The 22789-nt window shown below is 36.8% G+C and overlaps 5 protein-coding genes across 5 annotated transcripts; 2 read left to right on the top strand and 3 right to left on the bottom strand.

Moving 5' to 3' along the window:
• Positions 1–1707: 1707 nt before the first annotated feature.
• LOC106342938 (EGF domain-specific O-linked N-acetylglucosamine transferase) lies at positions 1708–3982 on the bottom strand. Its single transcript, XM_013782007.1, has 3 exons — positions 3621–3982; positions 3446–3523; positions 1708–3089 (listed from the first exon to the last, which is right to left on the bottom strand). Exons 1-3 carry the CDS (start codon positions 3808–3810, stop codon positions 1891–1893), a joined length of 1467 nt encoding a protein of 488 aa, XP_013637461.1. The 5' UTR covers positions 3811–3982; the 3' UTR covers positions 1708–1890.
• A 4840-nt stretch (positions 3983–8822) lies between these two features.
• Positions 8823–11116, top strand: LOC106342899 (transcription initiation factor IIB-1). The gene is made up of 7 exons (XM_013781959.1): positions 8823–9290; positions 9831–9855; positions 10007–10136; positions 10232–10362; positions 10441–10529; positions 10612–10688; positions 10770–11116. The coding sequence occupies exons 1-7, from the start codon at positions 8938–8940 to the stop codon at positions 10901–10903; spliced, it is 939 nt and encodes a 312-aa protein (XP_013637413.1). The 5' UTR covers positions 8823–8937; the 3' UTR covers positions 10904–11116.
• A 571-nt stretch (positions 11117–11687) lies between these two features.
• Positions 11688–14713, bottom strand: LOC106342898 (glycerol-3-phosphate dehydrogenase [NAD(+)] GPDHC1, cytosolic). The gene is made up of 5 exons (XM_013781958.1): positions 13653–14713; positions 13025–13246; positions 12711–12958; positions 12486–12625; positions 11688–12387 (listed from the first exon to the last, which is right to left on the bottom strand). Exons 1-5 carry the CDS (start codon positions 14311–14313, stop codon positions 12264–12266), a joined length of 1395 nt encoding a protein of 464 aa, XP_013637412.1. The 5' UTR covers positions 14314–14713; the 3' UTR covers positions 11688–12263.
• A 1279-nt stretch (positions 14714–15992) lies between these two features.
• Positions 15993–17623, top strand: LOC106342234 (S-formylglutathione hydrolase). Its single transcript, XM_013781103.1, has 7 exons — positions 15993–16198; positions 16319–16436; positions 16530–16577; positions 16659–16855; positions 16939–17037; positions 17121–17186; positions 17276–17623. Exons 1-7 carry the CDS (start codon positions 16061–16063, stop codon positions 17453–17455), a joined length of 846 nt encoding a protein of 281 aa, XP_013636557.1. The 5' UTR covers positions 15993–16060; the 3' UTR covers positions 17456–17623.
• Positions 17624–17644: 21 nt separating this feature from the next.
• LOC106342233 lies at positions 17645–22162 on the bottom strand. Its single transcript, XM_013781101.1, has 12 exons — positions 21673–22162; positions 20472–21600; positions 20142–20381; positions 19895–20024; positions 19585–19737; positions 19283–19503; positions 19119–19188; positions 18786–18992; positions 18459–18697; positions 18278–18356; positions 18054–18188; positions 17645–17970 (listed from the first exon to the last, which is right to left on the bottom strand). Exons 1-12 carry the CDS (start codon positions 21959–21961, stop codon positions 17797–17799), a joined length of 3066 nt encoding a protein of 1021 aa, XP_013636555.1. The 5' UTR covers positions 21962–22162; the 3' UTR covers positions 17645–17796.
• Between the last annotated feature and the right edge of the window lie 627 nt (positions 22163–22789).

The raw sequence follows: 22789 nt of genomic DNA, 5'->3' as shown, positions 1-22789 counted from the left end.
AATATTTCCCGAGCCTCCGGCCTCTCCGAAAAATATTGCAGAATACCGAAATCAGGGTTTCGTTCAATTTCGGGTTTTCCCGTCGTGCTTGATTCCTGTCCTGCTTAATTTCCGTCCTGCTTCCAATGTCTTCGAAATAATATTCCGCTGACACGAAGTTCCGCAAAAAACTTTGTACTGAAGAAACGTCGTTCTTCTAAAACGTCGAGCTTCTAGACCGTCGTGCTTCCAAAATTGTTATGCTTCCAAAACATTCGTCTCATTAATCTAGGACATCTTCTAACTATGGTCGAGCAACTTATTCGACTCATAGTTCACTCACGATCATTTCTTCGCCCACCTCGTACTTTAAAACTTCTCGATCGATCCTTATTGTCCGCGACTCGACCACCACAAAAATACTCGACCATTCTCCTTTTTTTTTATAACGGGTTTCTACAATATGGGTGTTGTTAACCTTCAGATTTTGATAAATATTTAAAAATTATGACAATCTTGTTTTATTGCATAATTGCATCATGCACTGACATAGGATGATTGTCAAAAAGGTTTGAAATATTTTTTGTGTCCATTTCTCTAGAGAATATATATTTATAGTGGCTAGTCCAATGATTTAAGCAGTATATAAAATTTTATTAAATTAATTGTTAAAAAAATTAGAGCGATGTCTATGTACCTTGAAAGAAATCTAGCATGCATTATTACAAATGTAGAATGTGTCTATAGAATTTTAATCAATACTAAAGAGTGTAAACATCAATATAAAGAGCACTTAATTACCGAAAAACTTAATTTCGTAGGGGTTAACCTTCAGATTTTGAGAAAACTTCAAAAATATGAAAATCTTGTTTTATTGCATAGTTGCATCCTGCGCTGGCGTATGATGATTTTCAAAAAGGTTTGGAATTTTTTGTGTCTATTTCTCTAGAGAGTAGAGATTTCATAGTGGTTAGTCTACTGATTTAAGCAATATATGAAGTTTTATTAAATTAACAGTTAAAAATGAGAGACAATACTAATGTACCATGAAAGAGAGTTTAGAATACATTAATACAAATCTATAATGTGGTTATAAATTTTTAAACACCACTAAAGAGTTGTAAATTTAATTATATAAAGTATTTACCGAAAAACTTAATTTCCTTGGGCAACCTTCAGATTTTTTTCCAAAAATCTGAATATAATAATTTGTTTTATTGAATATTTGCATTCTGCACTGATCAAGACGATACTCTTGGGTTATAGGCTGCCTTATTGAGCTTGACTGGTACCTCTTATCTCTAGATCAAATAATACTGAAAAATTGAAACAACATTTAGCTCCAGCTAGAAACCCATTAGTTCCATTAAGCAGGTCGTCGGCACTCATCTCTCAGATTAGTATCAGAGCTGACTCTGTTTTGATTATTAAATGGTGAACATTTTTATCTGTTTTGCAAATAAATAGTATTCCCTCCCTTTACTAGATGTTTTGGAGTTTTCACACATATTAAAATAAAAAAATTTAATTTTGATTACAATGCATTATTATTTTTTACTTTTTTGATTAATTATTTTTCTCAATTTTTAGTCAATTAATATTCAGTAATCACAATTAATTTCTTCGAAATTTACAATTTACTATCAATTCCTAATAAAAATACATAAAAAATGTAAAAGTGTAGCTTTTTAAAACAGGTTTTTTTCTTTCTAAACATGGATCAGGGAGTATAAGATAACCCTTACAGGCTTTATTGCATTTCATATTTTGACTAATTGCTAGTATGAAGTTAAACTATATGCTGATGAGTGAAATAATAATTATGTCATACACCAAATACTTAAAAAAAAATGAATAAAATGTTTTTAAAAAACTTTACAAAAGAATGTTATACTTTCTTCTTACTCTTCTCTATGAAACAAACAAACGAGGAACTTCCTCTCTAACTCTCCTTCTAATAGAGAAACCATAAGAACGAGCTAACGTTTCTCTAAATCTTCTCAAGTCAAGCTTCACGTTCTGTCCTTGTAGATAGATTTTCTTAGTATATTCCCATCCTTTATCATTGAGACTATCCGGATCTCTGATGACAGGATCATCTTTGCCATACTCACCGTATAAAGAGCTTTCTTGCGGCATAATCTTGTAACCAATGTACTTCAACCCTAGCTTCTTTGCTGGCTCTCCATAGTATGTCTCAGCCGCCCAATCAGTCCCTAAAGGAACTATCTGAATAAAAACACTTTTAGGTTTCAAGAAAAGGAAGTGAGTCATCGCAGCTCCATGCACACCGATCATTACATCGCTTGTGTTCATCGAACGATAGATCTTAGCCATCTCTGTTCTTTTGTTAGGTCTTAGAACCTCGACACTGAACCCTGTCTCTTCCGCTAGCTTGACAAGAAGGTCCTCGTTTAGTATCGCTCTTGAACCGTTTCTCGACAATATCACCAGCTTCGGCTTCTTGACGTCAAGCGTTGTTTTTGTTTCCTCTTGAACCAGGCTTTGGATACGATGCGTGTAAGCACGGTCCAAAACGTTTCTGAAGTCAACAATGGTTTTGTTACCATGACTCATCAGCGTAGAGTTCACTGTTAACTCGTCGTGTATACGTAACCCAACCGTTGCTTCCTTGAAACAATGCGTTCTTGAATCTCCACTAAAGTCAACCAATGGATAATCAGAGAGCTGCGAGACGATGTCTCCGTACTTCATCTCCCACCAGTCATGATACTCGACGATCACAAACACAACCTTCTTGTTGTAATGTTGCGAAGTAATAAACAAAGGGATGATGCCGTCGTTGAACTCGTGATACACGTTTCCTGTGTATCCACCCGTGGAGAAGAACACTGCGGGGACATCGTGGTAGACATCGCAGACACGGTCTGATGATTTGTTTGAATGTTTGGTGATGAGGTTGAGTTCTTGTACCGTGTCCATCACGCTAGTCTCCCATTTTCTGGTGTAGGGTTTGATCTTTTGAGGGTTTGTGGTGTTATTGGTGGAGGTGAAGAGGAAGAGTGATGAAGAAGCAGAGTCCGTCCGAATATCGCCTTTCATTACACAGATGTCTGATCTCAAACCGGTTCTGTCACAACATATGGTTCCTACACAACATAGTTGAAAATCAATATCAGTGAGTTATTACTCATTCTCTCTATATTTCGCAATTATTGTCACTTCATACTTATTAAAAAAATGACTAAAATGCATTTATATTTTTATTAATTATAACTCATCGAAATAAATAAAATTATTTATAAAATTAATGCATTTTGTAATTACCGAATAAGCTTATAATAAGTATAAATTACACTAAATTCTTTTTTGTTCAAAAATTACATTAAATTCTATAATGATCTTTTTGTGCAATGATAATTTTTGTGAAACAGAGGTATTAACAAATAACAAGATAAGACAAAGAGATCAAACTTCTGTCTGAAAAAGAGATTAGGGTACTAACCATTGGAGACTTCTAAGCAGACAGGGGCAAGGACTGGCTCATAAGAACTAAGAGCTTCGTTTTCTCTGCTAAAAGAATCTGCATAAAAGGAAGAAAAACACAGAGAGATGAGTGATGAATCAGAAATACAAAACATAAGGTTGTGTGAAAAGAGAGAGAGAGATGATGAACATACCTAATAGAGAGAGAGTTGAGAAGCCAAAGAGATAAGGAGACATGATGAAACAGCAAGAGAGGATAGTAAGGAAGAGAAAAGAGAGGAACTTTTGTTTAGCTTTCTTCAAGCTACCAACTTCCTCTACAGAAACTCTAAACCTCTCTTCTTTTCTTCCATGGTGGATGATTAATCTATGATACTGCACCATCTCTGCTCAACAAAGCAAAACCCAGAACCAAAGTTTTGATTTTGATGAAAGGTTTGATCAATAAGGTGACGTTTTCAGGCAATCACAGAGAAAATTCAGAGGAAACTTTTCTTGGGGAGGAAGGATAAGAGAGGTGGGTGTCTTGAGAATGATTTAAAGAGACTTTTAGATACACACGCATATATACATACAAGTATATTAACGAGTGAAACTATATGGAAGAGATCAACTGGCTTTAAAATAATAATTTTTATTATATGGTTTTTAATGTATGGTGTTTAGTGGACTTTCCTCTGGTTTTGGGTAAGAACACGGAAACAACAGAGAGAAGATGGCTGTCAAGTGTCTGGTCAAAGTCAAATACATTGGCCTTTAATTAATTTTCCTCATTTTTTATTTTATTAGTACATCGTACACTTGTTTTTTATTTTATTTTATTTTCTTGCATCCCTCAAAAATGCACTTGAAATTAGAGTTAATTAGCTTAATATATATATATATATATATACACTTTGTCAAAATTCGCAAGAATGTAAAAACGTGAAGAATAATTAATAGCCAAAAGGAAAGTATAATGGTGAAAAAGGTAGTGGCTGACTTATTCGCTTGGAACTGGAAGCTAAGTTACGTAAGGGAGGGGTTATCCAGAAGAAGAGAAACGGCACAGTGTGTGGTATCGGTTATCTAAAACTGCGTGATGTTTTAAAAGTTCTGATAGATTCTTGTTGAGCATGTGGCATGTGAATGCCGCCGAACATCTGCTTTTGATAATTACATTCACGTAATATACGCTACTTTACAAAAGGCAATGAGTTGTATTATCTCTTTGAAAAAGTGAATTATTTAATAAAACTACAACGCGCGACATCTCATCATCCCATCCAAGTTCCAATAATTTCTGAAAACTCATATGCAGGCCCTGACCTAAAGCCCAGCAAACAAGGACTTTGGGCGCCAAATTATATCACACATTTAAAGGCGCCAAAATTTGTCAAAATTGTCCTTAGTACAGTGGCGAAAGGTGTTATCAAATAATCCTATGAACCCGAGTTCGAATCTGGCTCACCTATTTTTAGGACAATTATTTTTTCTTTGCTTTAGGCATGATATGAAGCTGGGCCGGTACTGCTCATATGATAGATTGTTAGGTTCTTTTGTTCCATTTTTAGTAATTTTTTACCTGAATGTTTTTGGTGAAATTTTTACCTGAATGTTGCCGGGTACAGATTGTTCTTATATATAGAGAAGAGAGTATCCAATGTTATTAAGATTTATGTTATGTGGTGATTCATGTTTTGAGCGTAGGTTATCGCCTAACAGGAACCGCCATGAAATTCTACAGTTCTATAAACATTTTACTACAACTTTTAATACATTTTTGATAATTTAAGGGCCACCAAAGGTCCAAAACCATGTATATCACCTCTTTAAAATTTGGAGACAAGACGAATATTTTGTCCAGCTACTTTACAAAACAATGAGTTGTAATCTCTTTAATAAGACTATACAACGCGTGACATCTCAGCTCATCCAAGTTCCAATGATTTCCGAAAACTCATACGATAGATTGTTAGGTTCTTCTGTTCTAGTTTTAGTATTCTAGCTGAATGTTGTCGGATACAATTTGTTTTTATGCATAGAGAAAACAGAGTATCCAATGTTAATTATAGGATTTATGTTATTTAGAGTTTCGTGTTTGGATTTTTTATTAACAACGCCTAATGTCTAAACCGGCTACTTCAATATTAGCCTATATGATCTAGGTCACGCTAAAATATAAATATCATTATATTTCGAACATTATAGTAAACTTTAAAAATTAGATTTAGTTGTAAAATTTGTAATGACCTTGGCACAAGGCTATGCCATTGGTGGTGGTGGTGTGAATATATAACAACCCTAAAATATGTGAGTGATATATAGTGTGATCTTGTCATTGCACATTTAAACACACACAATAAACGATTTTAGAAGTGAGTATATATATATATATATATATATATATAAGAACATTTAGAAGCGAATTTAACATTTTAGCACTGTGTTCTACAAATGTTTTTTTTTTAGCTCTTCTGCTACAAGATGATAAAATTACTTGAAAAACATGTTTATTAGACAAATTTAAAAGCTTTTTTAATATGGCTCCGTCCATCAGAGAATATGAAAAAGTTAGAATAGTTAGAATTTAAAAAAAAACATAAGAAGTATGTATTCGGCAAAGCACTCATAGTTGACATGAGTCAATCTTATCAGACCCTTAATCTTCTTAGCCTAGTGGTTTTTCCTGGTTAACCATGGCCGAATGCAATGGCGGGCCATAGTTTTAAGTGGTTTAAAGCATTTAAAAATGTTGCATTCTAAAAACCGAAATGAGTTACAGAAAATTATGCATTAAAGAAAAAGAAAATGATCTAAGAGCACCTCTAACCATGGGTTGTAGATATATAAGTTCTAGAGAAAAATAATAATTCAGAAAAAATATGTGAACAGTTTAGAACCGGTCGAGATAATTTATCTAATTAAAGTGACAAGTGTTTAATTTCTAGTGGTTTATATTTTTTTAACAAAATAAATTTTAATGACATAACTAAAAAATATTAAAATACTATTGTTATGCTAGTTAGAACCTCTTTTGTGCACATTCACGTTTAATGTTGCTCTAACACTGTTAAAGTAACACAATATAAGTTACACGCCAAAAGTAAATAGAAACAAATAAGTTGTAGAAAGGCTGAATCTAGAGAGAGCTTATGGTCTAAAAATACATATGTAGCCAATTGATCACAGTGTATTTTCTAACATGTGGCCTTTTAATATAGAAATATATTGTTGTGGCTTGAAGCAAATGCTTCATTTGTGACAAACTAAGATCGGTAAAATATGTTCTTGTATTGCCTTTGATCCTTAGACCTTATATTTATACATGTACAAAGCATTTAGATATGAGAATATACACAAGATATACGATATGCTAAAGATATGGAAATATTTCAATACCTCCCTTCAAGTTGGAGCATACAAGTTTGCTATGGCCAACTTGAGAAGAAATGTATCAAATTTTTTCTTCCCCAACGCCTTAGTAAGTATTGATTCGATAAACCCTCTATATATCGTCACGAACAAAATGGCAATCAAGCTCAACATGTTTAGTCCGTTCATGAAAGACAGGATTCTCGCTGGTTTGCTATCACATAATAATGACATCGGTCCAACATGATCCACTCCAAGCTCACACAGCAACATCTTAAGCCAACGAAGTTCCGAAGTAACTTCTGCCATTGCTCGAATTCCGCCTCAGCCGATGACCGAGAGACAGTGTCATGTTTCTTACTTTTCCAAGCAATAGGTGATTACCCAAGCTGAACGAGCCAACCTGAGAGCGATCTTCTAGTTAACGGACATGCAACCCAGTCGAAATCACACCATCCACTCGCATGTCTGGATGATTCAGCACGAAGAAGAATACCTTGACCCATTGTGCCTTTTAAATAACGAACCACTTTCAAAGCATGTACAAAGTGGGAGTGTCCTGGCCGAATGATTTAATTATTTGGTAGAAGAAAAACAGAAAACGATACAATACATATATACAATATAACCAATTGTTTTGTTGTTGTCGGTCACTGATGCAATGCTCAAGTTGACTTATATGTATCTTGTATAACTCGCACGGCAAAGATTCAAAACTAACTAAACTATAAGCTGAGATACACAATGTTTACGTGTAATACAAAAAAAAAACAAGATAGAAACCATAGATGAAGTGCTCAAAATGATTTAACGTGATTCATACATTAATATCTTAAATACTATAAATGATTCTAGTCATAAATGTAAAACTTATCTTGAGCATTATAACAGATTCTTTATTTTTTCAAAGAAGTTGCGAATCCGTATATTATGGTAATAAATCTAGACGCATTGAATTCATTTATATTTTCAAACTTTAATTATTCAGTGAAGACACGTATAAAAAGGGGTGACATGTCAACTTCAAAGCGAAATATCAATGTGTCTCACGTTTTAATGCTTGGCTATTCGAGGAATAACTTTTCCCCACCAAGTATTTATTTGGTTTCTGTAGCTTGAATGTGTATTGAGCAAAGTTCAATTACACTACTAGCACGACCGGTTTAAAAACATCGGAACGTAATATTCACCTTAGCTTTCAAATTTAAATCATTAAGATGTACTTCCTATGTTTCATTATAAGTGTCGTCTTAGGTTTCGGTACACGGATTAAATAAACAATTAATTTTGTACATTTCCTATAAAAAACACTATTACCTATACACCTAACCATATTTCAACCAATAGAAAAATAAATTTTGCATAAAATTAATAAATTTTGCATTGAAAATCGAAAACGACACTTATTTTGTAACGAAAAAAATTCTTTAAAACGACACTTAATATGAAACGGAGGGAGTATTGATTATCTGATTTTAAATCATCATGTATAATATTTGCCTTTTAAACTGTAATTATTTAAAATCTTATAAATTTAGACCTGATCAGACCAGTTTTTAACGGCTATAAACATTTAAAGACAAATCTTAATTTTTTTTCATATTTTTTTGTACAATTTGAGAAACATAAAATTTATATATATATATATATATATATTAAATCTTTCAGTAGTTAGAAGATTTTTTAACCGAGTGTTTGGATACTTGCCTAGAAATAAACTTCTATAGTGTTTTGTTAGTAGCAATCTAAAATTTACCCAAAAAAATAAAAAATCTTCTAACTAAACCCAACACATGCGACCGGTATGGTATGTATGACTTCCCTAACAAGTCACTTATTTCCTTTTTTTCTCCGTCCTCCTAAAACGGACAACAACCAAGCTACAAAAAGGAAACTAAAAAAAAAACGTCGATCGCTACAAAACTAAATAACCGTCCGATTAATTATCAACGGGTCCCACTAAATTCGACGATCAAGATCTTTTCCTTAAGATGCACCTCAAAATATTCCCCTACATCTAATTTGTCTATAAAAAGCAAAACAAACCTACGGATGAGTTATCTCTCTCTCTCTCCTTAATTTGTCTCTTACCGGAGAAGAAGCCGGTTAAGCTAAACCGGAGGAATTCGCACCCGGTTAAGATCAAATTAGGTTTCGATGTCTGACGCATATTGTACGGATTGCAAGAAGGAGACGGAGCTGGTGGTGGACCACTCCGCCGGGGACACCCTCTGCTCCGAGTGCGGGCTGGTTCTGGAGTCGCACTCCATCGACGAGACTTCCGAGTGGCGAACCTTCGCGAACGAGTCCTCCAACGCCGATCCGAACCGTGTCGGCGGGCCGACGAACCCTCTCCTCGCCGATAGCGCGCTCACCACCGTCATCGCGAAGACGAACGGCTCCTCGGGGGATTTCTTGTCGAATTCTCTGGGGAGGTGGCAGAATCGTAACGGGAATCCTGAGCGTGGGTTGATGCAGGCGTTTAAAACGATTGCTACCATGTCTGACAGGTAAAGGCAGCTCAGGATTTTGAATTGAATTGATTTGGATCGGATCGGATTGGATCGGGTCGGATCATAAGGAGGTTACTTTTTTTAATGGGCTTTGAGAGTTTGTTGGGTGTTGAGTGTATTTGAAGGAGGTTTCTTTTTTTTTTAATGGGGAGTTTGTTTTTATTTGTTTGAGAGATCATCCACATTGTCAATTAAAAGAACAAAAAGGAGGTTCCTTTTTTAATGGGAATTGGGAGTTTTGTTCTTGCCTTGTTGGGTGATGAATGTTGTTGTTGTGGAGTGTGGAGTGTTTTGTTTATGTAAGCCAGATTCATGTCTTCCTGTGTGTTCATTTGTGGTTACGTGTGGTGTGGGATCACATTGTCAACTAACATAACAAAAAGGATGTTCCTTTTTGATTTGTACATTGAAAGGTTTGTCCTTGTTGTTGGTGTGGGTGTGGGTGTGGAGTGTTTGTTTATGTTGCCTGCTTCATTGTGATTACGTGTGAGAGTTACTCACTTGTTGCTTGTTGGTTGATTTTTTTGTTTTCTGCAGGTTGGGGCTTGTTGGAACTATCAAGGTAATTTTGTTCGTCTCTCTGTTAATCCGATTTGATATGTTCATAGCCTGCGGATTTGTTTACTAGAACGCTAATGTGTTTTGTTTAGTATTGTGCTATTGGAGCCTATCATTTACGGGTTTGGTGGTTTTTTTTTTTGGTGATGTTGTAGGATCGGGCTAATGAGATATTCAAGAGGCTGGAGGATCAGAAGTCAACCAGGGGAAGAAACCAGGATGCGCTTTTGGCAGCTTGCTTGTACATTTCGTGTAGACAAGAGGACAAGCCGCGAACTATTAAGGGTACGGTTTTTGATAGGTTTCTCGTTTTGAGAGAGTCTTTGATATTAAAGCTTTGACATCATAAGTCAATCAAATTCTCGGAAACTTGTGAATAGAAATCTGCTCTGTTGCTAATGGAGCGACAAAGAAGGAAATGGGAAGAGCAAAAGACTTCATAGTTAAGACATTGGGGCTGGAGACCGGCCACTCTGTTGAAATGGGCGCTATTCACGCTGGTGATTTCATGGTGAGTTTGCACTTTCGTACAAGTACCTTAAACTTGATTTGGTACTTGACATTGCGGTCTTGTTGCTGGATATTACAGAAAAGGTTCTGCTCTAACCTTGGAATGTCTCATCAAGCGGTTAGAGCTGCTGAGGAAGCTGTGAAGAAATCTGAGGAATTTGATATAAGGTACTTGCTTCATTTATTCGTTCGGTAACCTATAGATAGACAGAGCAGAACCTTTACAGATGTTTAATCTGATATCTTGCAGGAGGAGTCCTATATCAATAGCAGCAGTAGTTATCTACATCATAACCCAGCTTTCTGATGATAAGAAGCCTCTCAAAGGTTTGCTTTATTTGGTTTGGTCACATATATTCAAACTATATCATAATCTCAGACTGAATAATATTTTGTGGGTTGGTGCAGATATAGCGATAGCGACAGGAGTAGCAGAAGGGACCATAAGAAACTCATACAAGGACTTGTATCCTCATCTTCAAAAGATAGCACCAAGTTGGTATGCAAAGGAAGAGGATCTTAAGAACCTCTCAAGTCCTTGAAATGATTTTTTTTATTCTTCTTCTTCTTCTTCTATGCAATAGAAACTCTTTATATCTTATTATATATCTGTCTACCGACGAGGATACAAAGCAGTTGTTCTCTCGAGTAGAGAGGCTTTTGGTTTTTTTTTTTTTTTTACAATTCTTTTTTTTTAAGTCCTTTTGTTAAAGAAATATTAAAATTTCATAGTAAGAAAAGAGGTCTTTCTATTCTTCTCTCTTATTCCCCACGCTTCATAAGTCTTTTACAGTTGAGAATATCTTCAGGCTTATCTCAATAAATTTGAGCCTTCATAGTTCAAAAAAATGGAAAAGAACCCTTGGTGTATCCATATGTTTTGCTTCTCAGCGTTAAGTTACTTCCTGCTATCATGCACTTATCAAAAGAAGCAGGAGACGGAGGGTTTAAGATTGATGCTGTTCATATAGCTAGTTCTCTAGTGGATCATTCTGTTTTGTCTGAAGGGTTTGGGAATGATGGATGCTAATGCTGAAGCATTTAGTATGATTAGGCAATATGGGTCTATGTTTCTGCATCATGGAGATCTCCAAGTGACAGTAGATTATCTATGCACAAGCTGCTGTTACTGTAGGTGGAGGACTATTAGCTTGGTCTTGAAGAAGTAACGTGGATCAACAGAGGCAGAGAAACTTGAGTGAGTGGTATGTACTTTTTGCTTGGGGGAAGAGGTTCTGGTGAAGGTCAGCTTTGGTTGTCCATATGATGAGAAAAGCAAAAGATCAAAGCATGAAGCTGTGAAGACTGAAGACTGTTGTTAAGGACGAGATGATCATAAACATGCTTACTGAGGCAAGGATAAAGGCAGAGAGCAAGGCATTGCTGAATCCTGGGTCAGTCCAATTAGATTCAACACTGGATTTGATAGGCCGAATTAGACAGAGGTGGGAAGATCATATTAATAAGCCAGTTGAACAACAAGACGGGTAAGGAACTAAGAAGCATAGCAAAGGAGCTGAAAATAACACATTAAAGAAGATCTGCTTCAACACTGTTTCATGCAGCTAAATTTTCAGCTAACTGACTGTAAAAAGCATAGAATGGAGTCATAACCAATCTCACTGGTATACTTAACATTAGACCTTACAGAACAGGCCTTCTCTTTGTTTCTTGGACTCAGTGGTACAACCATTAGCTTGTATTAATCACACGGAGTTAATTTCAGAAAAGTCTATAGAGTAGAAAGTTGTAGTAAATGATTTGAGCAAATAAAAGCCTCATTGATCATAAAGATAAGGATATAGTACAAGGATTATACAATGACTAGCAATCCATTTTAAGACATGATGTTTTCACGCAGCAGAATCTGCAGTTTGGATTATATGAGTAATAGCTGACGAATCAAGGCTGGTCTAGAAGGGAAGGCCTGTAGAATGCATGGCTCTGTGCAATCTCAATCCGGTCTCTAGGATCATTCAGTGTTTCATCCCTTAACGCTTGCAGAATCGCTTGTGTTGATTGTTCTCTACAATATCCAGACACAGCATTGAACAAACATAGTTCATTAGAGAATCTAAGAAGCAAGTACCTAAATAGACTCTATGTAAACTATTCTGATTATACCTTGTGATGAGTATCTTGTAGAGTGTCTTCAAAATAGGACATGACTCAACCGGAGCCACAGGTTTCTTCTCCTCAGGATGCATTATGCTCAGGCTAGACTGACTAAGCAGTTGATAAAACGCTCCCACTGCAGAAACACCCTATTCAAACATTCACATAAGCATTGATAAGACACCAGAAGTTATGTTCTCACGTAGGACTGAGAGAGAGAGAGAGAGAGAGTACCTGAATCATTCCCTTGCCGCTTATGCTATCACCCATGTCTCTATTTATTTCCCCTTTGGCAAGCATCTGACCATACCAAGCATTGCGCCCTTTCAACAAGGTCACATAAGTATCAGCTAGCAAAGGCCCTGCAAGTTTCTCAGGCTCTTCTGCTAGTAAATGAGTTATGAATATCATCTCAGATGTGCAATGAGCAAAATACACTGATTTGCTTGTAGCACTCTCGTTAGTAAGCGCTGCCACCATTCCTGAAAAAAACAACAAGAAGGATCAAGCCTGAAGGTTGTATCCTTGTGTTACACGCAGAAACTTACCAGCTCCAATGGCGTACACGTTCTTGAGACCTCCCATTACTTCATGTGTAACAAGATCACTATTGTCCCAAACAATGAAATGGGGCTGTCTTAAGAATTTCGCTAGTGGTTTCCTCCATTTCTCAGCTCCACAGATTCTAGCATTAGCATACTCCTTGTTGTATATCTCAGCAGCAATGTTTGGTCCACCAAGATACAGTACATTTTCAATTGGCACACCAGCTAAAATCCACAAACACCATAGACATGTCAATCAGACAAATCTCCAAAATAGCAATTTTAAAAAATTTATCCAAAAATTTAACAAAAATACACCAAATTACTCTAATTCTTAAATCCTAATCCCACACATACTCCTTAATACTAAAGCATAAATACTAATCAATAAACCCAAACTCAAATATAAAATAAAAATATATTTTTTAAGTTTTTAAGGAATTCTCTTATGAAACAGAGGAAGTTTAAACACAACCCCAAATATTTTTAATTTTTAATTAATGCTATTTTAAGAAAAAAATTCTCTTGTGTGCTAGTTTTGTCATAATAACATGATTAGTGTTATTTGAGAGTACTTCTCATGTCAATAGACTCAATACAAAGGGTAAAAGATCAAGAAGAAGAAGCTTACTTGCTTGATGAATCATCTTTGTTGGAGTAATGATATGTGGAACTGGTTCAAGAGCAGTTTCAATACCTTTTGAAAGAGAGATAATAACAGGAACAGTGATTCTCTCTTTCCAGTACATACTAATCTCTTCAAACACTTGTCGTGTCTCCGTTGAAGGCAATCCATTAACAACAATATCAGCATCCCACACAGCTTCTTGAAGATTAGTCACAACCTTGAGGGGACAAAGAGGCGTGTCCACCATGTTAAGACAAAACCCGTCTTTCAATATCTCATCCGCATAGAGCGTCCTGTCACCGAGTCTTGCCTCAACGTATTTGAGATAAGCGCAGCGTCTTATCAGTCTCCTCAAGATATCTTCACGAGAGTTGATCACTTCGAAGAGATGTTCTGCTGTTGCCCTACTAACAGCTCTCCCGGATCTTCTCCATATCCTGATCTGGAACTTGTCTCTGAAACCTCCGTAGCTTTCTTGGAGAAGCGCTGCAAAGACACTTCCCCAAGCACCAGCTCCGATGCTCACAATCTTTAACGGATCTTTGTCTGATTTTCCAAGAAGACGACGAAACTCGTCGAGTTTCTCTTCCAAGTTAAGACCATTATGTTGAAGTTGAACAGACCCGTTTGTTAGGTAGCTCTTGGCCTCAATGCTTCCCACCATTTTCTTTATTTCCACAGCAAGAAACTTAAACACAAAACCAAAGGCGATAAACAATGATTATAAATAACCCACTAGAGATTTTATATATTGGTTTGTATCATTAAGACCAGAGAAATCAATTTGAGCATTACCAATCAGCTTCCTGTTCCAAAAGAATAAGATTTTATTGGTTTGCTAATTCAGATTTTTTTCACCATATAACAAAAGAGGAAATAAAAAACCAGACGAGAATGTAATATATAGATACCGAAAAACCTATAAATAGTAATGTTACAAGCTACAGAGAAGAAAAATCAAGAAATAAATAAGTATTGTTTTAGTAGTAGAATACAAAACTTTGTTAGCTCCGTCTTAGAGTTGTTCATCTACCCAACAAGAAAGAAGAAGAAGAAGAAGAAAGTTCGTAAACAAACAACTCAAGTCAAAGAACAAACCTCTCGTGTAAGGCAACCATAAACAAATCCAAATCAACTCATGTGAGAATTGCCAATTCAAGAAATAGAAAACGCATGAGAAGTTCTTTTTGGTATTAATATTTATCTACTCATCACAAAAATCATAAAACTTGCATGAAAATAAGTTTAGTAAAATTAATACAGCAAAGCAAGGTTTTGTCAAAGGGAGAAGAACGAACATATGCATTGATGGGTACAGTTGAGGAAAGGGAGAGACTGAGTATTATTTACGGGAAGGTGCCTAACTTCGGACAATGTGCACTACTCTTCTTCGGTTCTTCCTTCTCTTTTTTTGGTGAACTTTTTAGTTATACTTTTATTATACCAACATTTATTAATACATACACCGAATCACAACCAGATTCAAGTTAATAAATGGGTCCGCCGCAATGAAGAAGAAGAAAACATGCATTATCTTGTGATATGTCACATATGTATAAATGATTTTTGAGCACCTAGCTACACAACACACTTTCATAATAAAATTTATTTCCAACAACATATTTCATTTTTTTCTTACAAAGAAAGACAAAAAACATTTAATAAATCATTGTATTGAGAAAAAATTGGCAGCACATCTTCCTCTAAATACAAATTAAGTTCAGCTACACTGACATACAACGCATATGTATGCGTTTGTGTGTACATGTTACATCTTTTTCTCTTTATGAAACCAAAACTCTAGACAATGCGGAGGCTCTTGACCAATGTTCAGGAAATCTATATGCGGTAACTAGGCGTTTTATAGAGTACTAGCGTCTAAGCGAATTATTCGGAGTCTAGGCGAGACCTAAACATTAACAAATTATTAAATTATTTTATATACATTTTATATTTATATGAGATATTTTAGTTTTAATATTTAATTATAAAATTATTGTGATAAATTATTAAAAACAAATATACAAACAAAAGAAATTAGAAAGTTTTGTGGATTTATACTAATATTATTGTTTAATTTAATATATTTAAACCAATTCAAATCGATTTTAACCGATTTAGAATAATTTAAACGGATATGAATCATATAAATCGGATTTTTAGAACCTTGTCTTGACTAAACATCTGGACTTTATTACTAAGTTGGGCCTTTGAAGACACTCTGTTAATGGGCCTAAGGTTACATATACGTTAATGGACTAAAGTGGAAACATTTTAGTGGTCTATGTTCCACAGTTGAAAGCGACAGACCAAACGTGTCTTCTTCATCTTCCATCTACTTAGCTGCATCTGTCTTTTTGGTCTATATTCATTTTGCCGTGTGTGAGAGAAAGAGTCAGGTGAGTGAGAAAATGGAGAGTGGGCTAAGCGAGATCGGAAGCACGAAGATGTTCGATGGCTACAACAAAAGATACAGACACAACAGTGAGACACTTGGCTGCTCCATGACCTTCTCCATCTACTTCCCTCCTTCCTCCCACAGATCCCCTGTATGTAAAGTTTTGATTTTTATCTTCATCATCATCAATCCACCTGTCATATAAAGTTTTGATTTTTATCATCTTTTTCACTATTCTCGTTTACCTTTACGTGTTTTGTTTGATTGATAGGTTCTTTACTGGCTTTCTGGGCTCACCTGTACAGACGAGAACTTCATCATCAAGTCCGGAGCACAACGTGCTGCTTCTTCCCACGGCATTGCTCTCGTTGTTCCAGATACTTCTCCAAGTGAGCCACACAGTCTTTTTCACATTTGTTTGTAAAACAGCATTTGACCCTTTGTATCTTTTTAACATTCTGTGACGGTTTTTGATATTGTAGGAGGACTTAATATCGAAGGTGAAGCAGACAGTTACGACTTCGGTGTAGGTATGTAATATAGTATTTAGTTACTTGTTGTAATGAAGGGTGATTCATTTGTTGTTTCTTTCCTGTTTGGTTTTGGAGTAGGAGCTGGATTCTACCTCAATGCTACTCAGGAGAAGTGGAAGAACTGGCGTATGTATGACTATGTTGTCAAAGAGTTGCCTAAACTCCTGAGTGAGAACTTTTCTCAGCTTGACGCCACAAGAGCTTCTATCTCTGGACATTCCATGGGTGGACATGGTGCTCTCACTATTTACCTCAAGAACCTCGACAAGTATAAGGTATTAATTCCCATTTACAATGCTTGGAACGTGAAGATGATATATTTCAATTTAAATCTCTTTATATGTGTTGGCATTTTCAGTCTGTGTCTGCCTTTGCACCAATTGCCAATCCCATAAATTGCCCGTGGGGACAGAAAGCATTCACCAACTATCTAGGTGACAACAAGGCTGCTTGGGAGGTAAATAAAAAATAATAATCTTACAAGATTTTAATATGCATATAGCCACACCACACAATACTGATTTTATTGATGAAACTCAGGAATACGATGCGACTTGTCTTATCTCAAAGTTCAACAATCTCTCTGCCACAATTCTAATTGATCAGGTAATAAAAAAAATCCTCTTAAAAGCATGGTCTTCCTCAGTCTTCACTTGTAGCTTATTAACACTGAAGGAGTGGTCCTTCCAATGCAGGGAGAAAACGACCAGTTCTACCCTGATCAGTTACTGCCCAACAAGTTTGAAGAGGCGTGCAAGAAAGTGAATGCGCCGCTCTTAGTGCGTCTTCAGCCAGGATACGACCACTCCTACTACTTTATTGCAACTTTCATCGAAGACCACATCAGTCACCATGCTCAAGCCCTTGCGTTGTAGCTCACTCATGTTGCTAGGCTTCGTCCTCCAGCTTTGCCTTTGTCCAAATATTAGTTATATCAATAAAGCAAGTGGATTTGTAATGTTTTGTGTTCGTTCAATAACTCCTCTGTGTGTGGTGTGTTTGTCTACGATAGTAAAAGTAATTAAATCTCCATTTTCTTGACACATTAAATCTTTTGTATGTTTTTGAATGTTTTTCATTTCTTTGATATTTTTGAATGTTTTAAATAAGGTACAATCCGTAAAAAAGCAAACAAACATTTGTTCAGTTACATCACTTTCCCTTTTCAAAATTGGGAACAAACAATTCTCTCACTCCTGCATGCAAGCTGGTAATTTTACCACCAAGGAGAGGTGCTTCTGTATGTCCTCTCGCTGTGCCTCCAATATCGCCTGACTGGACTTGTCTGATATGGAGAGGTGGTGCTTGCTTCTGCAGCCTTTCTGCTTCTGTAGCTTTCTCTAGATGCCTTTGCTTTCCTAATCTCTTCCTCAAGTTCATAGTCCGACCTCTGTTAAAAAACACAAAACCTTAAAGTCTTGGGATGTTTTATATTCCTAGTAAGTTGTTGCCTTGCTGAGAGAGAAAGCAAACCTTAGTTGGGTCAGAAAGAACTGAATATGCCTCTCCAATCGTTTTGAAGAGCCTATCCGCACCCTTGTGAACCTCTTCTAATATCTCCTTTAACCACGGTCCTTCGCTTTCGCTTCTGACGAGAATCTGTGCAGCCTAAATACATAAATCAAAGAGGGAATATCAGCACAACTTAATACTGCTTTGCAACATTGTCATCAAGCAAACCATAGTCCATAGATTACCTTGTCTGGGTGATGCCTAAGAGCTGCTTTCCTGTATGCCTTTTTGATATCAGCAGCAGTGTCGGATACCTTCACTCCCCTGCAAATCAGCAAAACAAGAAAAAAGAGATTAGCATGAATATCATCAGCATACAATTATATTGGAACTACATGAATAAATGCTAAAAGTGAGCATACATACATGATGAGGAAGAAATCAAGAGCAATGCCCTCTTTAGATTTTTCTTCCATCACAGACAACCGTTGACGGGCCTGCTTTAGTTCTTTCCTGGTGCTTGAACGATCAGCAGATGATGTCTCTGACGTTTTTGCCTTCTCACCATTTTGTTTTACAAGGATGCTGATAAGCCTCTTGAGATCACTAGCTGCTTGATCATAATCTCTAATCATCTCATGTAGTGTGGCTCTCCTGGAAACTGCCTATAAACATAAGAAGAAAAAAACAAACAGGAATGAGCTTTATAAGGACTCTGTTCTATCTCAGAGAAAGGTTCATGTGTCCACATACCTTTGTGTAGTTTTCATCAAGAGCCATGGCAAGGCTACAGTCAGCAATGGCATCAGCAATCTGGACTAAGGCTTGATTAGCAGCCGCACGATTGCAAAAACAAATAGCTGCAAAAGGGCGTGAGTCCACGTTTCTTGATAGTGCAGCAGTATACTGCTCTACTGCTTCTGTATACTTCCCTGCCCGTACAGCTTCATTACCAGCGTTCTAAAATTACAGGAAACAAAAAAAGATCAATTTAGTTCAGCAAAGAAGCATGTTCAAGGACTGTATCAGAACTTTTGTGTTAAAGACAATGTAGAATCACTTAGTGCCATTATAGAGCAAGCATACCTTGTAACGTAAAAGTTCAGATATGGTGGCCACTAAAGAAGCTGGTGAGTCACGACACTCTTCCTGATTCCTAGCGAGCAAAAAAACAAAGAGTTTTCAGCAAGGATCAGAAAGAAAGTTAAATCACGTTTATTATTGGGCAACATAGACAAAGTGATTATTACTCATTGCAGCTAGATCCCATTTGCTGCAGCTTTTCCAATGTATCAAGAGCCATCTCAAGGTTCCCCAAGTAGAAGTGCGACTTGGAAACCATGTTCCATCTCCAAACTATGAGTGAATGATGCTTAGACCCTATGCCATCGGGCCCTGCTGATACATAATTCCTCTCAGCCGTCTGAAGGGTGTTCTCACAGAGCTCGATCACCTCTTTATAACGCCGGATCTGAACATTGACATGGAAAGCTCATGCTTAGTGACAGCAAATTTTTAATTAATGAGAGCTAAAAAAGGAAAGACGACGTACCATTAACATGGCCTCCCCCTTCATCTGAAGAAGCTTCTCTGAGCATGAACTAATTGACAAGGCATTAGTTATTGGAACCAATGCGTCAGATGCGCCATCAGGTGTTCTCTTCTCCAAAAATATGGATGCACTGTTCGTATAGTCAGCTACCCTCTGCCGGTAAGTCAAAATAAAATGTATTCAATTAGAAACCAACATCCTATATGAATAAACATCCTAAGAATCTTATCATATATGAACTGATGTAGTACAAAACTATATTGATTGGAGCATTGTAGAACAGTGATCTAGCTAAAGAGAGAAAGCATACTTGGGCCTGTTGTAAGCCTTCAGCTGATTCTATAGTAGTTCGTCGATCCAAGCAGATACTAGAGGCAGATTCCATGCATTTATTAAAATACTGCACTGCTGATCCAAGTTCCCCCAGCACAAGATAACAACTAAAGCAAGCACAAAAGAAAATTTGAATACATCAAAGGATACTAAGCTCCTTTATTCAAAGGATATGATTCATATGAATGAAAACAACTATCTGGAAAAGTAGGCAGTAAACTTACTTTGCAGCTCTCATATATGCTTTAATGTAGGTTGGATCAAGCGAAGCAGCCATGTCACAGTCACTTATAGCCTCCCTCAATCTTCCAAGAGAGATCCTTGCTGCTGCGCGGTTGCCATAGCAAAGCGCAAGAGGCTTTACATAGCACTCTGATCCATCACTTGAGGAAGAGGAGTTAATACCATGCGTGTAACATTCCTCAGCTTTACACATATCGCCATTTCTGTACGCTTGATTTCCCCTTGATAACAAAGCAATTACTTTCTCTTCAGTTCTCGGGAACATAAAGTATTAAAAAAAAAAGGCTGTTAGAGTTAGAATGTAGTAATACCTTAGTCGCCAAACCTCACATTCACCAGGCATCACAGATGCAGAGGCTGGCTCCTGTTTGGCTTGATTCTCTTGATTGTTTCGCATGGTAGTGTTGAGATTCTTTTTGGGAAAAAGGTTATTAACTTTCCTCCTGTATTTCTTCACAGCATGAAGCTTTTTAGTTGATGTTTCTCCCTGAGGGGTGGACGCTGAGAAAGAAAACTGCGGCATCCGAATACTTCCAGGATCCTCTGCCGTGAAGACAGGTGGATCCCTGGCATTGGTAGAGCAATGTGAAGGATGAAGAGGAGTTTCTGTAGGAAACTGATTGCTGGATTTGTCACCATCATAAGGAGAAAAATCCATGGGTGAGGAGTATCCAGGGGAACTGAGCTTTTCTTGAGGATCATTCCCCTTGGAAGTCTGATCATTGCATCGATTCGGCTCATGCTGTTTCTTTTTTCCCTTGACTTTGTTTGATCTCTGGTCCTTGGATGAACGCTTACTTCTCACATGTACTGGAGTTCTTCCTATTTCCGGAAACAGACTGCTCTTAAGCGAAGAAGGATCACACAATGGTACTTTGAAGTCGCCAAAGGCAGTGCTTGTGAAGTTGTTTATGTTGGTGGTACCGGGATGAAAAGCTGGTATTTGATCATCAGCTGCATTATCACTTTGGCGAAAACCATTGGAACTAAAAGAACATGGCCCTGATGCTGCCGCAGCATCGCCTTTTCCAGAGCTGCCAAAGATAAATGCAGGAGGCGCGTTACTAAATTCCCTTGCTTCCTCGCTGATATTAAGCTTCTCCATCATCTCAGCATGCAGGTTCGCCTCAGAATCATCATCTCTAATTTTACCATCACCATTTTGCGCAATGTCAGGCTCTCTACAAGTATCAGGACAAGCTTCCCTTCCAGTTTTACCACTCTCCGCGTCTGAACGTCTGCTTTCATTACACGGTGTGGACTCCGAACCAAAGACAAAGTCGCCTACAGGTGTGCTAAATTCCTCCTCATCAGACACTGCAGCATAAGCTGGACTTGTAGTAGCTTTTGCACTAGAACTGTTCCTATAAGCCCCAAAAACAAAAGACTTATCTTTATCCCCAGGTGACTCGCCATTCATATGGAGACTACCTACAGAAACTACAAAAGAGAAACTATCAAAATTGAATCTTTAAGGCAACCAAACACTGCAGAAACGTTACAGAAACTCACCTCTACTTGGCGGCGGCGCAAATGGATTGAAACCAGGTGGAGACTCGCCGGAAAAGGAGGCACCTTTCACCTTTCTACCGTTCTTCCTCACTTTGACAAGCCTCGGCTTTTGCCGGCTCTTCGTCTTCTGCCCTGAACCAGCTTCAAATCCGAAGTGGAAGGAAGAGGAAGGGTCCATGCTTCGTTGATCACTCTCCGGGAAAAATGCAGAGGAGGAAGAAGGGTTGAAGAAAGAAGAGACCTTTTCAACAGGAGGAGACCCAATCTCTACTGCCGCCGCCGGAGACATCCCCCAACAAAAAAAGTAAAAGTTCGAAACTTTCGAAAATCGAAGTGCAAAGTTTTGAGCTTTAGAAAGGAATCAATCTGGAAAACGAATCTCCTTTTGATTTGAAGTAGTTGTGTGTGTTTAGGGTTTTGTGGGTGAGGGTTGCTTATTACCAAACTTGCTTCCTCGCCATTAACCAGGAGCGTCTTTGCTTCGCCTGAGGACCGGACCGCCCTGGAAAAAATAAATAAAAGTATAATATAATATTTATTATACGCACGTGTGTGTCGTATGTGTTGTTACTTCACACGTGAGTGGTTTTTTTTTTAAGAGAACTAGACACTGATCCGCGCGGATATGAATTTTCGGTTTATGGTTATTTATTTAACTAAATGATGTATTTGTAATATTTGATGTATTATATTCACCAAGTAAATAATTTTTTTGGCATCTTAAACCATCTATTTATGATGAATATTCGATATCATATACAAAATTGAACAAATAGACGTAATTAGAGAATTGTAGACGATATATAAAAATAATGGTTATTAATGTAAAATATGAAGAAATATTATATCATGACTTAGTATGGCATAAAAGATTATAAATTAGTTATACATGTTTAAAGAAAATAAAATGATTTTTAAACTTCTATGAAAAATTTAACATATAAAAAAAGGTGATGAATTAGTCATCAAATTGTAAATAATTTCATACTTTTGTTAATAATAAATTATTTATAGTCTTTTTTCGTCAAGATAATTATTAAATGTCCATAACATTAATATGTTAAAAGATCATATTATGAAAGCTCATGTTGTAACCGTTTTTTCAGGGAAATGTAAC

Source organism: Brassica oleracea, chromosome C4, assembly GCF_000695525.1.
Source record: "Brassica oleracea var. oleracea cultivar TO1000 chromosome C4, BOL, whole genome shotgun sequence".
Lineage (NCBI taxonomy): Eukaryota > Viridiplantae > Streptophyta > Magnoliopsida > Brassicales > Brassicaceae > Brassica > Brassica oleracea.
Note: the sequence above shows the minus strand (reverse complement) of the source record. Positions and strands in the feature narration are given on the sequence as shown.